The 20,241-nt window shown below is 55.2% G+C and overlaps 1 protein-coding gene across 5 annotated transcripts in view; it reads left to right on the top strand.

Moving 5' to 3' along the window:
* The window catches only part of PRKCZ (protein kinase C zeta), a 136,379-nt gene that overhangs the window by 7,573 nt on the left and 108,565 nt on the right, over positions 1-20,241 (top strand). The window contains exon 4 of one of the 5 annotated variants that reach the window (XM_054444169.2): positions 1,615-1,665. In XM_054444169.2, the coding sequence (XP_054300144.1) occupies positions 1,615-1,665 (51 nt within the window). Of the gene's footprint in view, positions 1-1,614; positions 1,666-15,588; positions 15,778-15,918; positions 16,124-16,951; positions 16,971-20,241 lie in introns of those variants that run through there. The other 4 variants (XM_054444222.2, XM_054444177.2, XM_054444216.2 and 1 more) reach the window with 4 other exon arrangements.

Raw genomic sequence — 20,241 nt, 5'->3', positions numbered from 1 at the left:
TCTCAGCTCACTGCAACCTCCGCCTCCCGGGTTCAAGCGATTCTTCTGCCTCACCCTCCCAAGTAGCTGGGACTACAGGCATGTGCCATCACGCCCGGCTAATGTTTTGTATTTTTAGTAGAGATGGGGTTTCACTGTGTTAGCCAGGATGGTCTCGATCTCCTGACCTCGTGATCCACCCGCCTTGGCCTCCCAAAGTGCTGGGATTACAGGTGTGAGCCACTGTGCCCAGCCTAATTTTTGTATTTTTAGTAGAGATGGGGTCTTGCCATGTTGGCCAGGCTGGTCTCGAACTCCTGACCTCAGGTGATCTGCCCACCTCAGCTTCCCAAAGTTTTGGGATCACGGGCATCAGCCACCGTGCCCGGCCCCAATTTTTTTTTTTTTTTTTTTTTTTTTGATATTCAGACGTGGTGGTGCACCTGTAGTCTCAGCTACTCAGGAGGCTGAGGTGGGAGGATTCCTTGAGCACAGGAGGTAGAGGCTACAGTGAACTGTGATTGTGCCATTGCACTCTAGCCTGGGTGATGGAGCGAAACCCTGTGTCAGATAAATAAATTCATAGATATGCCTAATCTAGTCCATTTTATTGTGGTTGTGATAGTAAGCACATTTTGCCTCTACATGGAAAGATATGGTGCTTTAAAAATTCACATTATTTTCTAGATAAAAGAAAAATAGTTAGGGCCGGGTTCAGTGGCACACACTTGTAATCCCAGCACTTCGGGAGGCCGAGGCAGGTGGATCACTTGAGGTCAGGAGTTCAAGACCAGCCTGACCAACATGGTGAAACCCCATCTCTACTATAAATACAAAAATTAGCCAGGCATGGTGGTGCACACTTGTAATCCCAGCTACTTGGGAGGCTGAGGCAGGAGAATTGCTGGAACCCGGGAGGCGGAGGTCGCAGTGAGCCGAGATCGTGCTACTGAACTCCAGCCTCGGCATAGAGTAAGACCCCATCTGAAAAAAAAAAAATGTTTATTTTATTAAGGTTTTAATACTTTTATGTGTGTATATATATGTACACACACACACAATTAGAGATGGAGTTTCGTCATGTTGGCCGGGCTGGTCTTGAACTCCTGGCCTGAAGCCATCCTCTCATCTCAGCCTCCCAAAGTGCTGGGATTACAGGCATGAGCCATCGTGTCCGGCCAAGTTTTAATACTTTCTAAGCACCTATTTTAATAATTTATTGTGGAAGCCCAGGATATATGTTAAACTAATTTTGAACTCTGTCTTGAGTATGAAGAAATGGAATCTAAAGTGCTTTTAAAAGTCAGTTTTCATAGTAATTGCAGTTCTTCCCCATTTTTATATAGTTTAAAAATACAAATCAGTAGCTTCCTCTGATGGCTTTGCTGTCCAGGTCCCTCTGATTGCCTTTTACTCTAAATTTTTCCGTGAGTTTTAAAGTCCTACCTAACGGAGCCTGGCCTACGTAGACGCACGGGGTTTCGCGTCTCCCAGGAGCGGGCTCTCGTTGGCAACGCCACCTGCTCCTTGTCTGGAGTCCATGTGCTCAGCCTGACTGAGGCAGGACTTCCTCCGTGAGACTGTTGAGTGGCAGCCGCGGGGTCTTGACGCTGTCTCTTTCTCTCTCTCGTCCAGTTTTCCCGAGCACCCCCGAGCAGCCTGGCCTGCCGTGTCCGGGAGAAGACAGTGAGTACTGGGGTTTCCTCCGCCGGTCTTGCGTGTTATGGGGTTGAACTGTTGATCCGTTGTGCCACGGAGGTGGCAGTGGTGCCGTTTTCGGAGGTTCACCCTCGTGGAGCGTCAGGGCACGAGCAGCCGTGGTGACCGCGGGTGGGGTTTTTGCTGCAGCTGCTGCCTGTGCGTGTTCTGGCTGACAGCACCGCGTGGCGGGGGACTCGCTTGGCTGGTTGGTGGCATGAGAAGTCCAGGGGTGCCCTGCTGTCTCCCTAGGAGGGAGAGGCCGGGTGGGAGGCTGGACACTACTCCCTTGTGGCTGCCTCAGCTCACAACCACCCCCAGGCCAGCCGTCTGCTCCTCCTGGTCCCTGCTGGCCCCTGAGCTGGGGTGGGGGCTCCGTTCATTCCACACTGGCTGCATTGAGGGGAGAGGAAGGAGAGTGAGTCCTGGGGGCTGTGGCTTCAGAGGGAAGCTTCTGACCTCACTTCCTACCGCATCCCGGAGACTGTTGCGCCCTGAGCAGGTGGCTACGCTGCTCTCGGGCTGCGCATCCCATGGCTGTGTTTGGTGGGTTCCACCCGCACTCTCCAGACCCCACACTGCCTCCAGCATCCGTGCCATGCCTTGTTCGTTGTGTGGGCAGGAGCTCCTGGACCGAGGCCGCTGCCTGTCCAGCGCAGGGCACGTGGCTCAGTGCCCTTCGGGCAGGGCATCCCCTACCCCTGCTTCCAGGGGACACACCTTGCTGGCCTCAGGCTGGATGCCGGGTGTTGGCGGTACCCTATGTTGGGTGGGAACCGGCGGTGGGAGCAGATTCAGGCCAAGAGGGTGAGTGGGCGGTTGGGGCGAGAGTCTCGGCTTCCAGTGAGAAGTTGGGCTGAATAGAGGTTTGGCAGCCCTTAGCGTAGGGGAGGCCCCAGGAGCCACGGGATTTCCATGATCTGCCCGGGGAGAGGGCAGTGCGGCATCCCGGTTCCAGGCCCTCAGCCACCCGGGGTCCCTGAACCGTGGCCAGCAAGGCCGAGGAGACATCCGGAGGTGGGCCCTGGCAGGAATGGAGTGAGTGGTCTGGGGCTGGACCTGCCCAGGGGCCGGCGGGAGGAGACGGGGCATGTCCGTGGCAGGCGGACACCACCGGGCGGTTTTGGCAGTGTGGGGCGAGTGTGAGGAGGCAGGGGGCGGGGAGGCTTTGGAGGCAGGTGGCCAGACGGTGGGCGTCAGGGCCCTGATCACCTGTGCAGCTGCCCTGGTGGTGACCTTTCCCGGGACCCTCCCTCTGGGTGCCCACGCCTCACGGACCCTGGAGCACGCACCCTGGGAGGGCACGGTTCACTGCGTTTTTATGAATTCATAAACACATAAATAAGACAGATACTCCCCGTGGGTGAGACGATGGTTGTCCCCTCCACAGCGCCCTGCAGCCTCATGCTGCTGCTTTATAGGAGGGGACCCACGGGCCATGTTTATTTGCCACCTGGATGATTTTTTGACTTGGTGACAGGACTGTGCTCATTTGTCCCATGTGTGCTGAGACTGTGCACTCCCAAAGGCATCCACGTGCGGCCAGCGTAGCCCCTGGGCGCGGGGGAAGCCCGCCGTATTTCTCCGACGTGTCTGCCTCTTGTCTCAGCCCTGCCTGGGGGCCTGGGGTCTGCTCTTTCTGTCTATGACCTCGGCGGCGCCTCTCTGCCCGCGTGGACAGCCTGCCAGCCTCGTGTGGGGAAGGGACGCCCGCATTTGCTCGGCCACTGCAGCGGAGGAAAGGAAAGCTGGGGGGGGTCACAGGATGCCCAGAGGCCTGAGCTCTGAAGGGGAGTGTGTCGTGGGGGTGGCGGCCGAGTCACCGTGGGGAACGCGGAGAATGTGGCCAAGCCCCGAGGAAGGACCTCCTGGGACACATGAGTAGCTCCTTGAGATGTTTACCAGGGGTGGCTCCACGGCTTCGGGGACCACTCAGCCTGGTTGGGGACATTCCGCCAGAGCCTCTGGGGCAGCCTTTGCCGAGGAGGTCTGAGGCGGGTGCCGGGGGTGGGGAACCCTGCCCTGCCCTGCCCTGTGTGCTGATGTCCACCTGGACGTGGGGTGGGTTTCATGGCGCTAGTGTCAGGAGTGTGTGAGAACACACTGCCCACTCGGGGTCCCAGGCCACCAGGGCTTAGGGGGCTGGCGCTCTCCCTGATGTCCTACGCTTTCTTTCACTCTGACTTCGGTGCTTATCTCAGACAGGACACCCTGCTCTGGTTGCCAGTGGCCGCCGCCTAGGGCTCTGTGGTTTTAGCGCCTGTGGGGGGTGTTCACAGGTATTTTTGACCTCAGGCAGCACTGCCCAGGCTGAGGGTCAGTGAGAAGGGTCAGACTGGGAGGTGTGGACAGTGGATAGAGCACGCCAGAGGTGGATGAGGGCAGGACTGCGGCTGTACCGTGGGCCTGGTTCAGACGGCTGGACGTGCCTGTCTCACCGTCAGCAGAGGACCTTCCGGCACATTCTATGTGTGTCTATATGAAGTTAATTGGTTTTATAGATTTTTTTAAAAATTCTGAACTATACTTACAACTATCATCTCTATGTAGTTCCAAACCCAAAATATATTCAAAAAAGGAACCCCGTGCCCGTCAGCGGTCATTCCCTGTTCCGTCCCAGCCCCACCTCCGCTCAGCCTCTGCCTCTGTGGCCCTGCAGATTCTGGATGTTTGGTGTCCGTGGAATCTTGCATGTTTGTCCTTCTGCTTCTAGTGGCGTTCACCCGCCTGACCTTCCCGAGGTTCATCCATGATGGGGCATTCTTAGCGCTGCAGATCTTTTTTCTATTCTGGTAAAATGCACATAACATGTATTTTTACCATCTTAACTTTTTTTTTTTTTTTTTTTGGCAGAGGGGGGACGGAGGTTTGCTCTGTCACCCAGGCTGGAGTGCATGATACAATCTTGGCTTACTACATCCTCTGCCTCTCAGGCTCAAGCAGTCCTCATGCCTCAGCCTCCTGAGTAGCTGGGATTACAGGTGCGCGTCACCACACTTGGCTGAGTTTTTTTTTTGTAGAGTTGGGGTTTTACCATGTTGCCCAGGCTAGTCTCCAACTCCTGGGCTCAAGTGACCTACCCATTTTGGCCTCCCAAAGTGCTGGGATTACAGATGTGAGCCACCGAGCCCGGCCTCATCTTAGCCATTTTTTAAAGGTTCAATTCACTGGTATTCGATATTCACATTGCTGTCCAGTCATCATCACCGCCCATCTCCAGAACTCTCTTCATCTTCCCAGACTCAGCCTCTGTCCCCATGAAACACTCACTCCCCATTCTGCCTCCCCCAGCCCCCGACACCCACCCCCCCGCTTTCTGTTTCTGTGAGTTTGGTGACTCCAGGGGCCTCCTGTGAGTGGAATCGCACAGGATCTGTCCTTTTGTGACAGCTTATTTCACTCAGCACCATGTCCTCAAGGTGCAGCCATGCGTAGCCTGTGTCACAGTCTCCTTCCTTCTCAAGACTGAACTGTAGGCTGTGGTGTGGATGTATTTTGTTTACCCATTTCTGTCAGTGGACCCATAGGTGACTTCCACAGTTTAGCTGTCGTAAACGATGCTGCTGTGAGCACGGGTGCACAGTGACCTCTGGAGACCCTGCCTTCATTTCTGGGTGTAGACCCGGAAGTGAGATTGCTGGATCATTGATCATTCTATTTTTATTTATTTATTTTTGAGACAGCGTCTCGCTCTGTCGCCCAGGCTGGAGTGCAGTGGCACGATCTCGGCTCACTGCAGCCTCCACCTCCTGGGCTCAAGTGATTCTCCTGTCTCAGCCTCCCAAGTAGCTGGGACTAAAGGCATGTGCCACCATGCCCGGCTAATTTTTGTACTTTTTGTAGAGACAGGTTTTCATCATGTTGCCCAGACTGGTCTTGAACTCCTGGGCTCAAGCAGTCTGCCCACCTCGGTCTCCCAAAGTGTTGGGATTACAGGCGTGAGCCACTGCGCCTGGCCGATAATTCTGTTTAAAGAGCCGCCGTGCCATTTCCCATGGTGGCTGCAGCATTTTCCACCCCCTGTAATAGTGCACGAGCGCCACTGTCTCCACGTCCTCTCCAGCTCTTGTTTTCTGTTTTTTGACAGTAGCTGTCCTAATGGGCGTGAGGTGACATGTCATTGTGGTTTTGGTTCTCATTTCCCGGGTGATAAGTGATGTTGAGCATTTTTTCATGTGCCTGTTGGCCATTTATTTTATTTTCTTTTTTTTTTTTGAGTTGGAGTCTTGCTCTGTTGCCCAGGTTGGAGTGCAGTGGCATGATCACGGCTCACTGCAACCTCCGCCTCCCGGATTCAAACGATTCTCCTGTCTCAGCCTCCTGAGTAGCTGGGATTACAGGCACCCACCACCATGTCCAGCTAATTTTTGTATTTTTAGTAGAGTTGGGGGTTTCACCATGTTGGCCAGGTTAGTCTCGACCTCCTGACCTCAAGTGATCCACCCACCTCGGCCTCCCAAAGTGCTGGGATTATAGGTGTGAGCTGCCGTGCCCGGCTTTGTTGGCCATTTCTGTGTCTTCTTTGGTGAAATGTCTTTTCGCGTCCTGTGTCCATTTTTGAATGGGTTGTTTGGTTTTTTTGTTGGTGAGTGTTAGTAATTCTCTGTCCTGGATGTTAATCCTGTATCAGATATATGATTAGCAAATATCTTCTCCTGTTCTGTGAGTTGTTTTTTTACTTTGTTGATAGTGCCTTTTGATGGACAAAGTTTTAAAATTTTCCTGAAATCCTGCTTAATGTTTTTTTCTTTTGTTGCCTGCGTATTTGGTGTCACATTCAAGAAATCAGTGCCAAATCCAATGTTGTGAAGTTTTTCCCCTTCTTTTTCATCTAAGGATTTTATAATTTTAGGTTTTATGTTTAGGTCATGGATCTATCCTGAGTTAATTTTTGTACGTGGTGTAAGATAAGCGTCTAACTTCATTCCTTTGCATGTGGAGGTCCAGTTTTCTTAGCACCATTGGTAAAAAGACTCCCCATTGGACTGCATTGGCACACTTGTTGAAAATCATTTCACCATATATGGGAGGGTTCATTTGTAGAGTCTCTTCTAGTCCATTGGTCTCTGTGTCTCTCTTTGAGCCAGTGCCACACTGTTTTGATCACTGTAGCTTTGTAGGAAGTTTTGACATCAAGAAGTGTGAGCCCTCCAGCTTTGTTCTTCCTTTTCAAGATTGTTTTGGGGTCCCCTGAGATTCCAGATGAATTTTAGGACAGGCTTTTCCATTTCTGCAAAAAACATTATTGTGATTTTTGCAGGGATTGCATTGGCTCTGTAGATCACTTTGGGTAGTCCTGACATCTTAACAGTATGAAGTCTTCCAATCCATGATCTGAAGTGTGTTTCCATTTGTTTATGTTTTCTTTGATTTCTTTCAGCAGTGTTTTATAGTTTTCCTTGTACAAGTCTTTCACCTCCTTGGTTAATTCCTAAACGTTTTATTCTTTTTGATGCTGTTGCAAGTGGAGTTGTTTCCTTGATTTCCCTTTTGGGTTGTTCATTGTGAGTGTATAGAAGTGCAGTTGATTTTTGTGTGTTGACTTTTTTGCCTGCTGTTTTGCTGAATTTATCAGTTCTAACAACTTTCTGTGGAATCTTTAGGGCTTTCTTACATGTAAGATCATATCATCTGTGTACGGAGATAATTTTACTTTTTCCTTCCTAATTTGGGTGCCTTGTATTTCTTTTTCTTGCCTAATTTTTCTGGCTAGAATTCCACTACTCTGTTGAATAAAAGTGGTGTGATCAATCATCCTTGCCTTTGTCCTGATCGTCAAAGAAAAGCTTTCAGGTTTTCGTCACTGAGTGTGATGTCTGCTGTGGGTTTTTCATACATGGTTTTTATTATGTCGAGATAGTTTCCTTCTATTCCAAGTTTGTCAATTGTTTTTATCAGGAAAGGGCTTTGAATTTTGTCACATGCTTCTTCTGCATCAGTTGAGACGATCATGTGTTTTTTTTCCCCTTCATTTTGTTATTGTGGTATATTACTTTAATTTTCATTCGTTGAACCATCCTTACATCCCATGAAAAAATCCTGCTTGCTCTTGGTGTGTAATTTTCTTGATATGCTGCCGAATTCATTTTACTAGTATTTTGTTGAGGATTTTTACATCTGTGTTTATAAGGGACAATTATATCCGTGTTCATAAAGGATAATTATGTCCATGTTCATAAGACTCAATGGTTGGAGGCTTTCTTGTCATGACTTTGTTGGGCTTTGGTGTCAGAATAGTGCTAGCCTCACAGAATGAGTGAGGAAGTGTTCCTTCCTCTTCAATTTTTTTGGAAAAGTTTGAGAAAAACTGGTGTTAGTTCTTCAAGTGTTTGGTAGAATTTGCCTATAAAGCTGTCAGTCCCTGGGCTTTGCTTTGTTGGGAGGTTCTCTCTCTTTCTCTCTCTCTCTCTCTCTGTCTGTCTCTCTGACGGAGAGAGTACAGTGGCTCGATCTCAGCTCATGTCACCCTCTGCCTCCTGGATTCAAGTGATTCTTCTGCCTCAGCCTCCTGAGTAGCTGGCATTACAGGCACATGCCATCACGCCCAGCTGATTTTTGTAATTTTAGCAGAGATGTGGTTTCACATGTTGGCCAGGCTGGTCCCGGACTCCTGACCTCAGATGATCCGCTCATCTCGGCTTCCCAAAGTGTAGGGATTTCAGGCATGAGCTGCTGCACCAGGCCCTGCTCTCATCTTTATTATTCCCATCTTTCTGCCAGCTTTTGGTTTGTTCTTTTTCTGGTTCCTTAAAGTGTAAAATTCGGTTGTTAATTTGAGATCTTTCTTGTTTTTTTGTTTCAAATATTTATCACCATAGCCAGGCGCCATGGCTCACACCTATAATCTCAGTGCTTTGGGAGGCTGAAGAGGGAGGATCACTTGAGGCCAGGAGTTGGAGACCAGCCTTGGGCCACATGGCAAAACTGTGTTTCACACACACAAAAAGTTCATCACTATAAATTTTCTCCTTAGCATTGCTTTCTCTGCATCCCTGAAATTTTGATGTGTTGTGTTGCTGTTTTCATTCATCTCTCAGCATTTTTCTGATTTTCTTTGTGGTTTCATCTTCTATCCATTGGTTGAGTGTGTAGTGTTATTTTTGTGAATTCTTCTGTTTTCTTTCTGTTAACTGATTTCTAAGTTCATCTTGATGTGGTTGGAGAATATACTTTGGATAATGTCTATTTTTTCACATCTACTGCGGCTGAGTCTGTGGCTCACTTGTGTTCTGTCCTGGAAAATGTCCCGTGTGCGTTGAGGATGTGCAGCCGTTGTGGGTACAGCGCTCTGCTGTGTCTGTCAGAGCTATGTGGTTTACTGTGTTGTTCAAGTTCTCTGTTTCTTAACGTGTCTTCTCCCTAGTTGCTTTTTCATTCCTTTTTATGGCTGGGTGAATTCTGTGATGCGATTCACCCTGTCTGTCTGTCCATTCCTCTGCTGATGGCGCTGGTGGGGGCTGGGGCGTTCGGGGCTGAGCGTGTGCTGAGATCAGGAGCACCTGGGTTTTTGGGGGAGGTGAGGGCTGGTCACACCCCGGTCGAGTGGGGATCCCCTGTGTGCATCTGTGGCGTCCTCAGTGGTGTTGAGGCGGAGTAATCAGGTGGTGCAGCTGGGGCCTGTGGGCTCCACCTGCTGCCACGTGTGCCGGGCTGCCCAGGGCCCAGGAGGGTGGCGGCATGGGGGTCCGCATGAGGGGCCGCAGGTGCCTCGGGCCCCTCTGCCGCTTGTTTCTCCGTCTTCACTGTCCGTTCTCTGCAGCGCTGGGTGAGGCCAGTGTGTGGCCAATAGATTCCCGGGTGCCTCTTCTTTGCCCCTCCTTGCTGTGTCTGGTCACACAGAAATGGTATGTGTGATTTTTGTTTCAATACTCAAATCTGTTAATATTTTCCCTTCTGGCCTCCCCTAGTGATACAAATATATTTTCTTGCATTTTGGTCTTTGAGCCGCTTTGCGTGTCTGTGTCTGAGGTGGCATCGGCTGGCACCTGGGCCGACCTGGGACGGGGCCCTTCTCTTGGACTTGAGCAGATGAGACTCACAGCCCGAAATGCAGCAGATCCCTCAGGCAGATCCTCAACGCAGATCCCTCAGGCCACGGGACTCTGGACGTGTGGCGGCTCTGTCGGCCTGAGCCACATCTGCCGTGAGAGGCAGCAGTACGTTCCTCAGGGCAGCGACAAGAGCAAGGCTGGGTCCAAAGACCTCCGAGCAGCTCCTCTGGGGCAGATCCCAGCTGCAAGCCACAGTCCGGCCCTGGTAACAGGAGAGCATCGCTAGGGAGGGGTGGGCGGCCCAGCTTCGATGCAGCCACGTGTGAGGGCCACTCTCAGAGACCCCCCTCCTTCCTTGCCACCCCCACCCTAGAGGGGAAGCTGGAGCTGGGAGGCTGCAGACCCGGAGCCAAGGTGTGGCCAGGGCTGGTTGTCCTAGGAGGCTCTGAGCATCCTGCTTCCTGGCCACCCAGCTCTGGGGCTGCTGTCAGCTCTTGGCTTGTAGACATCACTCCAGCCTCTGGCCTGTCACGCTGAGCCTCCCCCATGTCTGTGTCTTTTCTCACTGGAACACCGGTGGTCGGCTTTGGGGCCCACCAGGGCAGTCCAGGACATTCACCTTGAGACCTGGACTTAATCACATGTGCAGGAACCCTTTTCCAAAGGAGGGTCATGCTCACAGGTTCTGGAGTAGGACATGGACTTGTGTTTTTGGGGGCCCATCTTCAACGCACCACAGTTGACTACACCAAGGTCTGCCTCTGATCTGGTGGGAGTGCTGGGTGGTCTGTCTCCACCAGCACTTTGTGGGTGGGCTCTGTCCCCAGGAAACGCTGTCTGCCCAGGCCCCCGCCCCATGAGAAGTTCGTGCTGCCAGTGGCGCTGGTCATTGGGACCATGTGCTGGGCCGGCGCCTGGCAGGACAGATGGCAGGTGGCTCTTCTATAGGTTCTTCTGGCTGGGACAGGCCCAGCCAGCACTCAGTGGAACTGAGACTGACGCCCCTTTCGGACCCCTCTAAGCAGGGAGGCCTGGGTGGGCAGCTTCCCCTCAGAGTTGGAGAAACGTGGCCTGGTTCCCACCAGTCCACCACTCTGCCAGCCACCACCAGGACACGTGGCCCAATTCCCGCCAGTCACCACCCTGCTGCCGCCACAGGGACATGTGGCCTGGTTCCTGCTGGTCACCACCCCGCCGGCCACATGAATGGCGTCCTATCTGCAGTCGCTTGTCCTTAGTGTTCCAGCAACACCCCAACCAATGCGACCCCGAGAACCTCCGTCAGCCCCGCCCGGGAGAGCCCTCCCCTGCATCCGTGCTGTGCTCGTTGAAACTGAGATCCTCCAGCCTTTGGCCTCTCCGGACCCAGCCCCAGCTGCAGGCCCCAGCCATGGTGGTCCCTTTGGGAGGCGTGGTCCAGGAGGTGATGGGCAGCTGGAGAACCCCCGTGGGTGGAGGCTGCTGCACCTGGCAGGGAGGGTCCTGGGCAAGGGGGCATGGAGTGGAAAGGGAGTGGGTGTCCAGAAAGTTCCTGGGGCTCCACCAACCAGAACGTTGCCATTACCTTGAGCAAATGACCTGTTTAGTGGTGCCTTTTCTTTACCTGTAAAACGGGGTGACTGTAAATAAAATCATGTGTGTAAAAGTGCTTAGGACCAGACCCTTCTTAGAGCGAGTGTTGATACCTGTCTCAAAGGACAGTAGGTGGACGTGGCAGGGAGGGAGACGTCAAGGCAACAGCCAGGGCCCTTTCTGCCACTTCCCCTGGTGGGTGGTGGGCGGTCCCCTGAACCCTGGCAGTAAGCGAGGGACCTCCCGACACCCTGGCCCCTCTGTGTTGGCTCCAGGGGCTTCCTGGAGGAGAAGGTGCTGTTTCTAGATGGCCGGGCCCATCATGTGGAGGGAGGGGTGGACGCTATAGGCAGCAGCCCCAGTCTTCCTTTGGTTGGGGTTATTTCTGCTGCTGCTCCAGTCCAGAGGCTCTGGGGCTCCTCGGTGGGTAGCCTCAGGCCTGGGCAGCGTCCATGGGACAGGGTGGTCCCCAGTCAGGCCCCATTGGCCTCCCTGTGGTGTGTGGTGGAGACTCAGGGTGCCCACCCTGTGGAGGAGGTGCCAGAGGAAGCCTGGCTTTGCACCCAGACCCTGCTGAGGGCAGCGCTGGATGGTCAGCTGGACCAGGCCTCCGAGGTCCTTAGAGTCCATGGAGGAAATACAAAGTCCTCCGGGCTGGGCAGCCGCAGACCCCACTTAGCAGCGGGTGGTATCCTCGGGGTCATCAGAGCCAGTGCTGGCTGCCCTGTGCATTTCATGTTGTTGGTTCCTGCCTGTCCACAGCACAGACGGCATCCCTGGGCAGTGGGACCCTGCTCCAGCCTGTACCCTGGGGAGAGGTGTCCTACATTCCACATTCTGCCCGTAGCAGGCAGCCCCACCCCACTGTAGCCCATCTTGTCACTTGGGGTGGTCCCGGTAGTGGGTTCTGGAGCCTGGAACGCTTGGGTCAGGCCCCAGACAGCTGGGACCCTCCCGAGCCTCACCCCTTGGGTCTGGTGGGGCCCCTGGGGTTTGGCCGGGAGGACACCGTGACTACTGTCTTTGCCTCTGGGTATATTCCCTGCTTAGCCCCTGAACCCAGCCCCAAGGCCATTTCCACTTGGCAAGAAGGAGGTTTTCATGGCCAGGGATGTTAATAGCAGGTCCCTGGATGCAAGGGTGGCAAAGTCACCTTGGTCTGTGTAGGGGAAGTGGAGGAGCCTGGGCTCTCCTGGGCCGGTGGTCCTGGGGCAGATAGCTGGGGAAGGGGCTGGAGCCACGTGGGTGGAGCCATGGGGGACGTGGAGGGGCCCTTCTTGACCCCACAGTGGGGGCCGGGGTGAGGCTGGCGGGGGACAGTCCTCAGCTTCAGGGGCCAGGGTGGGGCTGGTGGGGGACAGTCCTCAGCTGCAGGGGCCAGGGTAGGGCTGGTGGGGGACAGTCCTCAGCTGCAGGGGCCAGGGTAGGGCTGGCGGGGGACAGTCCTCAGCTTCAGGGGCCGGGGTGGGGCTGGAAGGGGAAGGGGCTCTTGAGGCTCCGGGGCCTTCTGGCTGTAGTGTCTCACTCGGGGCAGTGGTGGGATCCCCAGATCCGTTCCCTGGCCCGTCTGCCTCACACCCTCATAGCCCTGCAGCCTGGGGCAGAGAGGGGTCCTTGGCCAGAACACCATCTCCACAGGGACGTGGAGGGTGCTGGGCCCGGGGCTACCGTGGAGTCGCCTGCTGGGAGCAGCCAGTACACCTGGGCATGTGACCTGGGCGGTGTGACCTGGGCAATGCGGGGGCCGAATGCTCAGGTGGGCTCCTGCACTGCCAGGTTCAAACCCCACCGGCAGGGAGCCTGCGCTGTGACTTCAGGCATGTGGGTGGGGCTCCCCGTGCCTCAGTTTCCTCCTCTGTAAAAGGGGGCTTTGTGAGGCTCGACAGAGTTTAGAGGAGCTCCTGGAACATAGTAAGTGCTTGGCGAGGCCGTCTTGCCGCCTATCCTACCCAGGGAGGGTCAAGTGGAGGAGGGTGGCCCCACCGAGTGTGTTCCAGGCCCCAGCGGTGTCTGAGAGGAGGTGGCCAAGCCTAGTGGGGCTGCACGGCCGCCTGTGGAACAGTGGGGACGCTGCTGGTGTCCTCCAGGCCTAGGTGGGCGGGTTACCACGGAAGCCTATCAACGGATGCCTGTGATTCCCTGGTATTTATAGGTGTGTCTGTTGTTTTATTAAAAAATCCAGTTTCATTCAGCTTTGTCTCAAATTATTTGCAACAAACTGGAAAAGCTAGTTTTCCCCCTAAAATAGGCTTCTAATAAAATTGGCAATTTGCCTGCTGAGCCTGAATGTTCTAGAGTTCTGCAAAGCTGGATATTTTGAGATGGATTAGAAGAGAGGAGTTGGCTGAAGGACGGTGGTCGTGATGCTGAGTCTGTGTGAAGTTTACATTGGACCAGGATAAATGCGTATTTCCTGTGGGAGCCCAGCGTGGTGTTCGGTGGCCTAGCCAGGGGTCTGCGAGCTGCTTCTGTCCAGGGACAGGTAGTTGAAGCCTGGGGTTCTGAGCAGGCGTGGGTGGCACCCGAGGAGGTGCGTGGCCGTGTCCCAGTGAAACTTTATGCACGCTGAAATCTGAATTTTATAGACTCTTCCGGTGTTTGAAAATATTATCCTTTTCATTTTATTCAGCCAATTAAAAGCGTAGAAATCCTAGCTTGCTGATTTGGAGCACTAGGCAGTGTGGGTTGCCAGCCCTCGTTCCCCGTAGATTTGGGAACTTGAGTGAAGCGCATGTGTTAGGTTTATGTGTTTCACATTTTACGGAATGCCCCTCGCGCAGCTGGTCAGCCACCTGACAAGGGAAGCTTGGCCCTTTGGAGAAGTGGCCGTGCCTCGTGGTGAGCTGCTGACAGAGCTGGAATTTGAACCCGGGGCTTTGGCCCGGAGTCCACTCCGTGAATGCAGATAAACACAGGTTTATGAGCTTGATGATTTAAATGGAGGTTTTATTACCGTTCAGGCAGGTGTGGGAGGCCAGTGATCAGGAGATGATGCCGTCGAGAAGGTCGTTTATTACCCAGCTCCCGAGAAGAGACCTCCTCATGCCTCGCGGGGCCGTGCGGGCAAGCGCAGGGTGGGTTGGAGGCAGGGGGATGTGTGGGTGGGGGCCTTTGCTGTGGTTTCCATGGGAAAGCTGCGGGCAGCAGGCATTGGGTTGGCCAGGTGGAGTAACTTCAGCAGGCTCTGGGGTGCGGGGGCTGTCCCTGTGACCTGGGGAGGCCCCCGGGGCGATTGGGGGCCCCTTGTAGGAGGTGGGCCCAGGTGAGAGTTCTGGGTTGGTGGGTTTGCGTTTGAAAGGTTCGCTGTGGGACAGGTCCTTTGCTGTCTCTAGGAATCGGTTGGCCTCTCGGGGCCGTCCCTCCGGGGTCAGCGGGGCCGCAGGTGCCGGAGCATCGAGGGCACAACACGTATGAATGCAGGGAGCATGTGGTGTGACTAGTCAGAGCCAGAGGTCTGCAGGACACTCCCCTCTGTCCCTCTGCACCCCCAGTGCAAAGTGGCCCGTGTAGGCTCAGCATGAGTGCCGAGTGGGTTTGGGGAAGTGGGCAGAATTCCCAGCTGAGCACCCCGCCACCCCCCATGTTTTTTATGACTGGAGGAAAATGCCAGGTCTCACTTGCCAGTGATGCCCAGGTCCCAGGGTTTGTCAAGGTACCAGGGTGGGGGTTGGAGGGTCAGGCCACCCAGCGGCAGTGGCGGCCTGGGTCTGTCTAGGAGCCCAGGCTGGCCACAGCCAGGTACAGCACAGCACGTGAGGTCTGGCCTCGGGAATGCGGGTGTCTCCTGCCTTAGGCTGGGGGTGTGCGTTTCCAGGCCAGCCTGGGGAAGCTTGGCCTTTCCTGTTCCTGCCCTCTAGTGCCCACCGTCCCTACACACACTGGTGGGGTTTGTGGGGTGGACACAACCACATCGCAAGGCCCCCATGCCTCCTTTCCTCTCCCTCCATTCCTGGGCCTCAGGACAGTGCTCGGGGCCCTTGGCCATTGGTGTCGAGCCCATTCACAGCCTCTGGATGCAGGTCAGAGGTCACTCGCCATGGCCACAGCTGCGCTGTCCCCCACTCCCAGCCTGGCAGGCCAACCTGCAGGACCCTGGGCTCAGCTGGGTTCTGTTCCGATGTCACATTTTCAAGGTCCGCTGGGTCCGAGCCCTGCCTGGGTCTGGCTGCCGCGCACCCGCTCTCTGGACCGTGCTGATGCAGAGATGCTTGTTTTCCTGTGACGTCAGCATCAGCTCCTCCACATCCATGCCGTGTTTTAGTTTGTGCCTCAGCTGCTGGCTACAGTTTCCCGGGGGAGCCGGGTACCACCCGGGCCTGGAGACATGAGGAGGCAGGGATGTGAGGGGCGGGGGACAGGACAGCCGGCCTTCCGTTAAATATCTGCCCCTCGCGCTCGAGCCTCCCTGCCTATTGTCGGGGCCGGAGGCGAGCCGACGCAGCATCAGCTCGTCAACGGGAAGGAAGATGCCTCCCTGCACGCCCGCTGCACACAGAGCATAAAGAATCTGCGCTGAGGAGGCAGGAGAAGAAAGCCGGTGAGTCGGGGGCATCTCCCCCGTGGATTTTCCGCGCCCCCAGGGCTGGGCCAGCCGTGCTGCAGGCCCTGTGCGTGCGGAGGACGGTGCCCGAGTCAGCATTTTGGGTCTGAGTCCCGGCGTTGCCGCCGCCTGTGCGCTGCACAGATGCTCCGGGCAGCAACACGGCTGGTGCCACGGCCCGGGGAAGGCGTGCGGCTGCAGCAGCTCCCGGCGATGTCAGGGGAAACGCAGTGAGAGACTGTTGTTTTGCGGGTGACAGATTTTTAGAAAAATAAGGCTGTGGAGGGACCTTCCGAGCGAGGCAGGGGCTGCTGGAGGGACATGCTCACCCCCAGGACGGATGGTGTGTGGCCCAGGCCTGGTGGATGCGTGGCGGCGGCTGTGGAGGGCTGGGGGCCGGGGGGCTCGGGGAAATCATCTTGGACTCATCTGCCCACCTGGCCCCAGGGAGTCACTGGCTGTTGGGAGTTTCACTGTGGCTGATGCTTTTTGGTTGGAGGTCTGTGAGTCTGTCAGGGCCAGGACGGATGGCCGCTTCCTCTCCATTCTGCATTGCTGCAGGTAGGCAGATTGATGAGACCACAGGGGTGAAGTCTGGAGACCCCAGGTGCCAGGGCTAGTGGCGGTAACAGCCGGCACCTGTTCCGGGCCTGCAGTCTTTCCGTCTCGAGCCTGCCCTCCCGCCTGTTTGAGCCCCCGTTTTGCATTGACAGTGTTGGGTTGGAGTCTGGGTGGCACGGCCAGGGTTAATGTGCACGGCTCACTCCATCAGGGTCCTCGGATGGTGGCGAGGAGCGGGGCTGCGGTGTCCTGTTTTCTATTCTGAAATGGTTGGAGGTAGACTCAGAGGGGTCTAGGGGCTGCATGGTGTTTGGCAGGGATGTGGGAATGTGGGTGCTTTTCTGACGACCATTTTGCAAGGTGTTTTTTTTTTAAAAAAAACATCAACAATCAGCCACTCCAGTCAGGCTTGTGGGGAGCCGTGGGCCTGGGGAGACTGGGCTGCTGAAGTGGGGGACTGGGCTGCTGGGGGAGGCGGCTTTCCCCCTCGGGGGGGTGCTGGCTGCTGGGGAGGCTGGCAGCGCGCCCCTCCCCCAGGCGCGAAGAGACCTCAGCAGATGCGGGGCTGCTCTGCACAGCCAGCTTGGGCCGCAGGGGTCCTTGAGTGATGAAGATTCTGTGTTGATGGGGTGAGTGGGAGAGAGACGGAGCTGGGGTGGTTTTCACACGTGCGCCTGCCTGCGAGGAGAAACGTGCTGTGTCATAGTTTCCTCGGTGCCTGGGACGGCTTGGCCTCTGCTTTCGTGTGAGCCCACGCCGGCCGTGCACAGCTGGCACGATCCCTCGCGGTGTGAATACACTGCTGGGGTGGGAGCACTGTGGCCAGGGTCAGGATTCGAGCGGTTACTGGCTTTTGGTCTGATGGCCCTCGGTGGGTGAGTCAGAGCTGGGATGGGGACAGATTGGAGGGGCCACGGGCTGCCCCCCGGAAGATGTTTCATGTTGATGCTGCCGGGGCCGGCTGTGGTACCTGTGTCTGTGTCTCGGCCAGATCGGCGCACATCTTCCACGTTCCTGTCCCAGCTGCATCAGCCATCAGTGGGGGCCCTTCTCCGACCATCTTCCTAGACTTCAGAGCCACTGGTGGTTATGTAAGGAGTTGTGTGTTCCTCTGCCCAACTCTGAGCTTGGTCCCACCTCCCAGACTCACCTCTGGGCTCCGGGCTCTGCTGCGATGTTTCTGAGGCTCCCAGCTAATCAGATCCGTCAGCCCAGAGTGTCCACAGAGTGCCTGAGAGCCCGGCCCATCCACACTGGGTGCCCCAGACCTCCTGCGGGGTCTGGTGGGGACCTGCCAGGGCTGTCAGTGGCCCCAGTGGAGAGGCCCACTGAGCATTCTCAGAAGTTCACGTGCTTGTGACCTGCTCTCGTGTGTGTAGCAGTGGGGGCTGTGTCTCATCTGCCCGACGTTTCTGATCACCAAGGACTCAGCCAGGCACATGGAGGTTGAACTGTTGGGGGCGGGGGGACCATCCATGGGGTCAGGCACCAACCTCTGCTGAGGATCCCAAAATGTGGGGTAGCCATCCTTTCCTGTGCTGGCGTGGAGCTTTTCCCAGGAGCCGGGCAGGGAGCTGTCGCAGGGCCAGGCCCCTGAATGGGCTGTTTGGGGCCGGGGCTGAGGGAGTGCCCAGTGCCATCGAGGGGAAGCCTGTGGGAAAGTGTGATGACATCTGGAAAACCAGGAGCAGGTCCCTTGCTGTGCTGGTCGTGGTGCTCGAGTGTGGGCTCGGCAGGTCTGGTCTCCTGGTGCCCACTCACTCCCTGGCCGTCTCCCCGCCTCCCTCACATGGCAGGGGGAGTGGAATGTGCGGCCACCGCTCCCACCAACCCTCACAGCACAGGCTGGACAGGCACCCTGAGGCATCCCCATCTCCCAGCCCCTGGGGCTGGCACGATGCTGGGCCTCCAGAAATGTTTGTCATTTTATGCAAAGGGCAGAAAAAGCTTTGTTCAGGCCAGGCTCAGTGGCTCACGCCTGTATTCCCAGCACTTTGGGAGGCTGAGGTCGGGGATCACCTGAGGTCAGGACTTCAAGACCAGCCTGGCCAACATGGAGAAACCCCGTCTCTACTAAAAATACAAAAATTAGCTGGGCGTGGTGGGGGTCGCATGTAATCCCAGATATTCGGGAGGCTGAGGCAGGAGAATTGCTTGAATCCGGGAGGCAGAGGTCGCAGTGAGTCGAGATTGCGCCACTGCACTCCAGCCTGGGCAACAGAGTGAGACTCCATCTCAAAAAAAAAAAAAAAGGAAAAGCTTTATTCAAAAGAAGCCACCTGAACCAGTTGGTCATCCAGTGTTCAGCTTGTTTTTGGTCATAAAGTGGTGGCAGTTGTCACTCATACAGGAGATGCCATGGCAGAGCCCCCTCCACGCATCGGGGCCCGGCAGCTCATTTCTAGGATTCTCCTGAACACGCGAAGGAGGGTACCCACCACGCTCGGGACTGGCTGCTTCTCTGTGAGGCCTCCAGGCAGAACCAGCGATTCCGCTGTCGCGGGGCAGCCTTGGTGGGCCCGCAGGTCTGTTGTTCCCCCTGAGAGAGGATCAGAGTCAGGAGAGGCGAGACACCAAGTTGACACGAACAGATCCCTGCTGCCTGTTGTTCTGGTGGTGCCGTGAGCATGTCTGACGGGTGTGAGGGTGCGGGGGCTTCGTTTCGTCCACGCTGACGTATCGGGTGTGCAGGAGAGTTTACACATGCTATGGTGGGTGGAAGGGGCCCCGACCTGATGTTGTCTTTAAATAGGGGGTTTGAGTGTGTCTGGTCTTTCTGAAGTTTTCTTTTTTAACGTCTCTTCTGTGGGAAGTTTGAAAAGATTCGACTGACTGCAAGACGGAGCCGCCCTGCGTCTGGAGGGGCCGTGGGAACCCAGGGTGCGTGGGCCTGGACGGCCTTCTCTGTTTGTTCCTCAGTGAACCTTGATTGTTGAAAGAATCCCTTGAGGCTGTGTCAGGTGTAGACAGGCCAGGCCTGGTGCCTTGTCCTGGTCAGGAAATTGTGTTGTTGCCCTTGCTAAATGGTTGTGTAGAAAGTTTGCATTGTAGAAAATATTTAAAATTTTATTTTGAGTTTTCCACATTTTCTTTTTTTTTTTTTTTTTTGAGACGGAGTCTCGCTGTGTTGCCCAGACTGGAGTGCAGTGGCGCGATCTTGGCTCACTACAACCTCCACCTCCTGGGTTCACGCCATTCTCCTGCCTCAGCCTCCCAAGTAGCTGGGACTACAGGCACCCGCCACCACGCCTAGCTAATTTTTTGTATTTTTAGTAGAGACGGGGTTTCACCATGTTAGCCAGGATGGTCTCGATCGCCTGACCTCGTGATCTGCCCGCCTCGGCCTCCCAAAGTGCTGGGATTACAGGCGTGAGCCACTGCGCCTGGCCAAGTTTTCCATGTTTTCTATTGTAAGGTGTTGATAGTTCTGTGGGACTCAGAAAGAGAGAACAGGTGTCCCTGGTCCTCCCTGCTGCCCCAGCTCCACTCCCTGGAGGGGATCACAGCAGTTTCTTCTTGACATTTATTTCCAGATTTCTAAATGACACATTTCTGCTGCTATTTCTAGACATTTCCATTTAGGATGTTACTTCCCTACTTTCTCTGGGACACATCAGCTCATCTCTTCCTTCCTTATTCCATCCTCCTGATGGAGTTATGTCACTGTTTACTGTTTTTAATCATTGAGTGTTTACCTAATTGCGGGTGACGTGAATATACGTGAGCTACCATGATTGCATTCCCTTGTTGGCACAACTTTTGGGTTTTCTTGGAGTTAATACATCATGATTGTTTAAATCAGTTTCCTAGATGTCTTGTCTCAGGTTTACTCCAGTTTCCTCCTCCCAGAAGAGGGGCAGCTCCCACCGATGCCTGCCTCACCTCCCTCCTGGTGCACCC

This window comes from Pongo pygmaeus, chromosome 1 (assembly GCF_028885625.2).
Source record: "Pongo pygmaeus isolate AG05252 chromosome 1, NHGRI_mPonPyg2-v2.0_pri, whole genome shotgun sequence".
NCBI lineage: Eukaryota > Metazoa > Chordata > Mammalia > Primates > Hominidae > Pongo > Pongo pygmaeus.
Note: the sequence above shows the minus strand (reverse complement) of the source record. Positions and strands in the feature narration are given on the sequence as shown.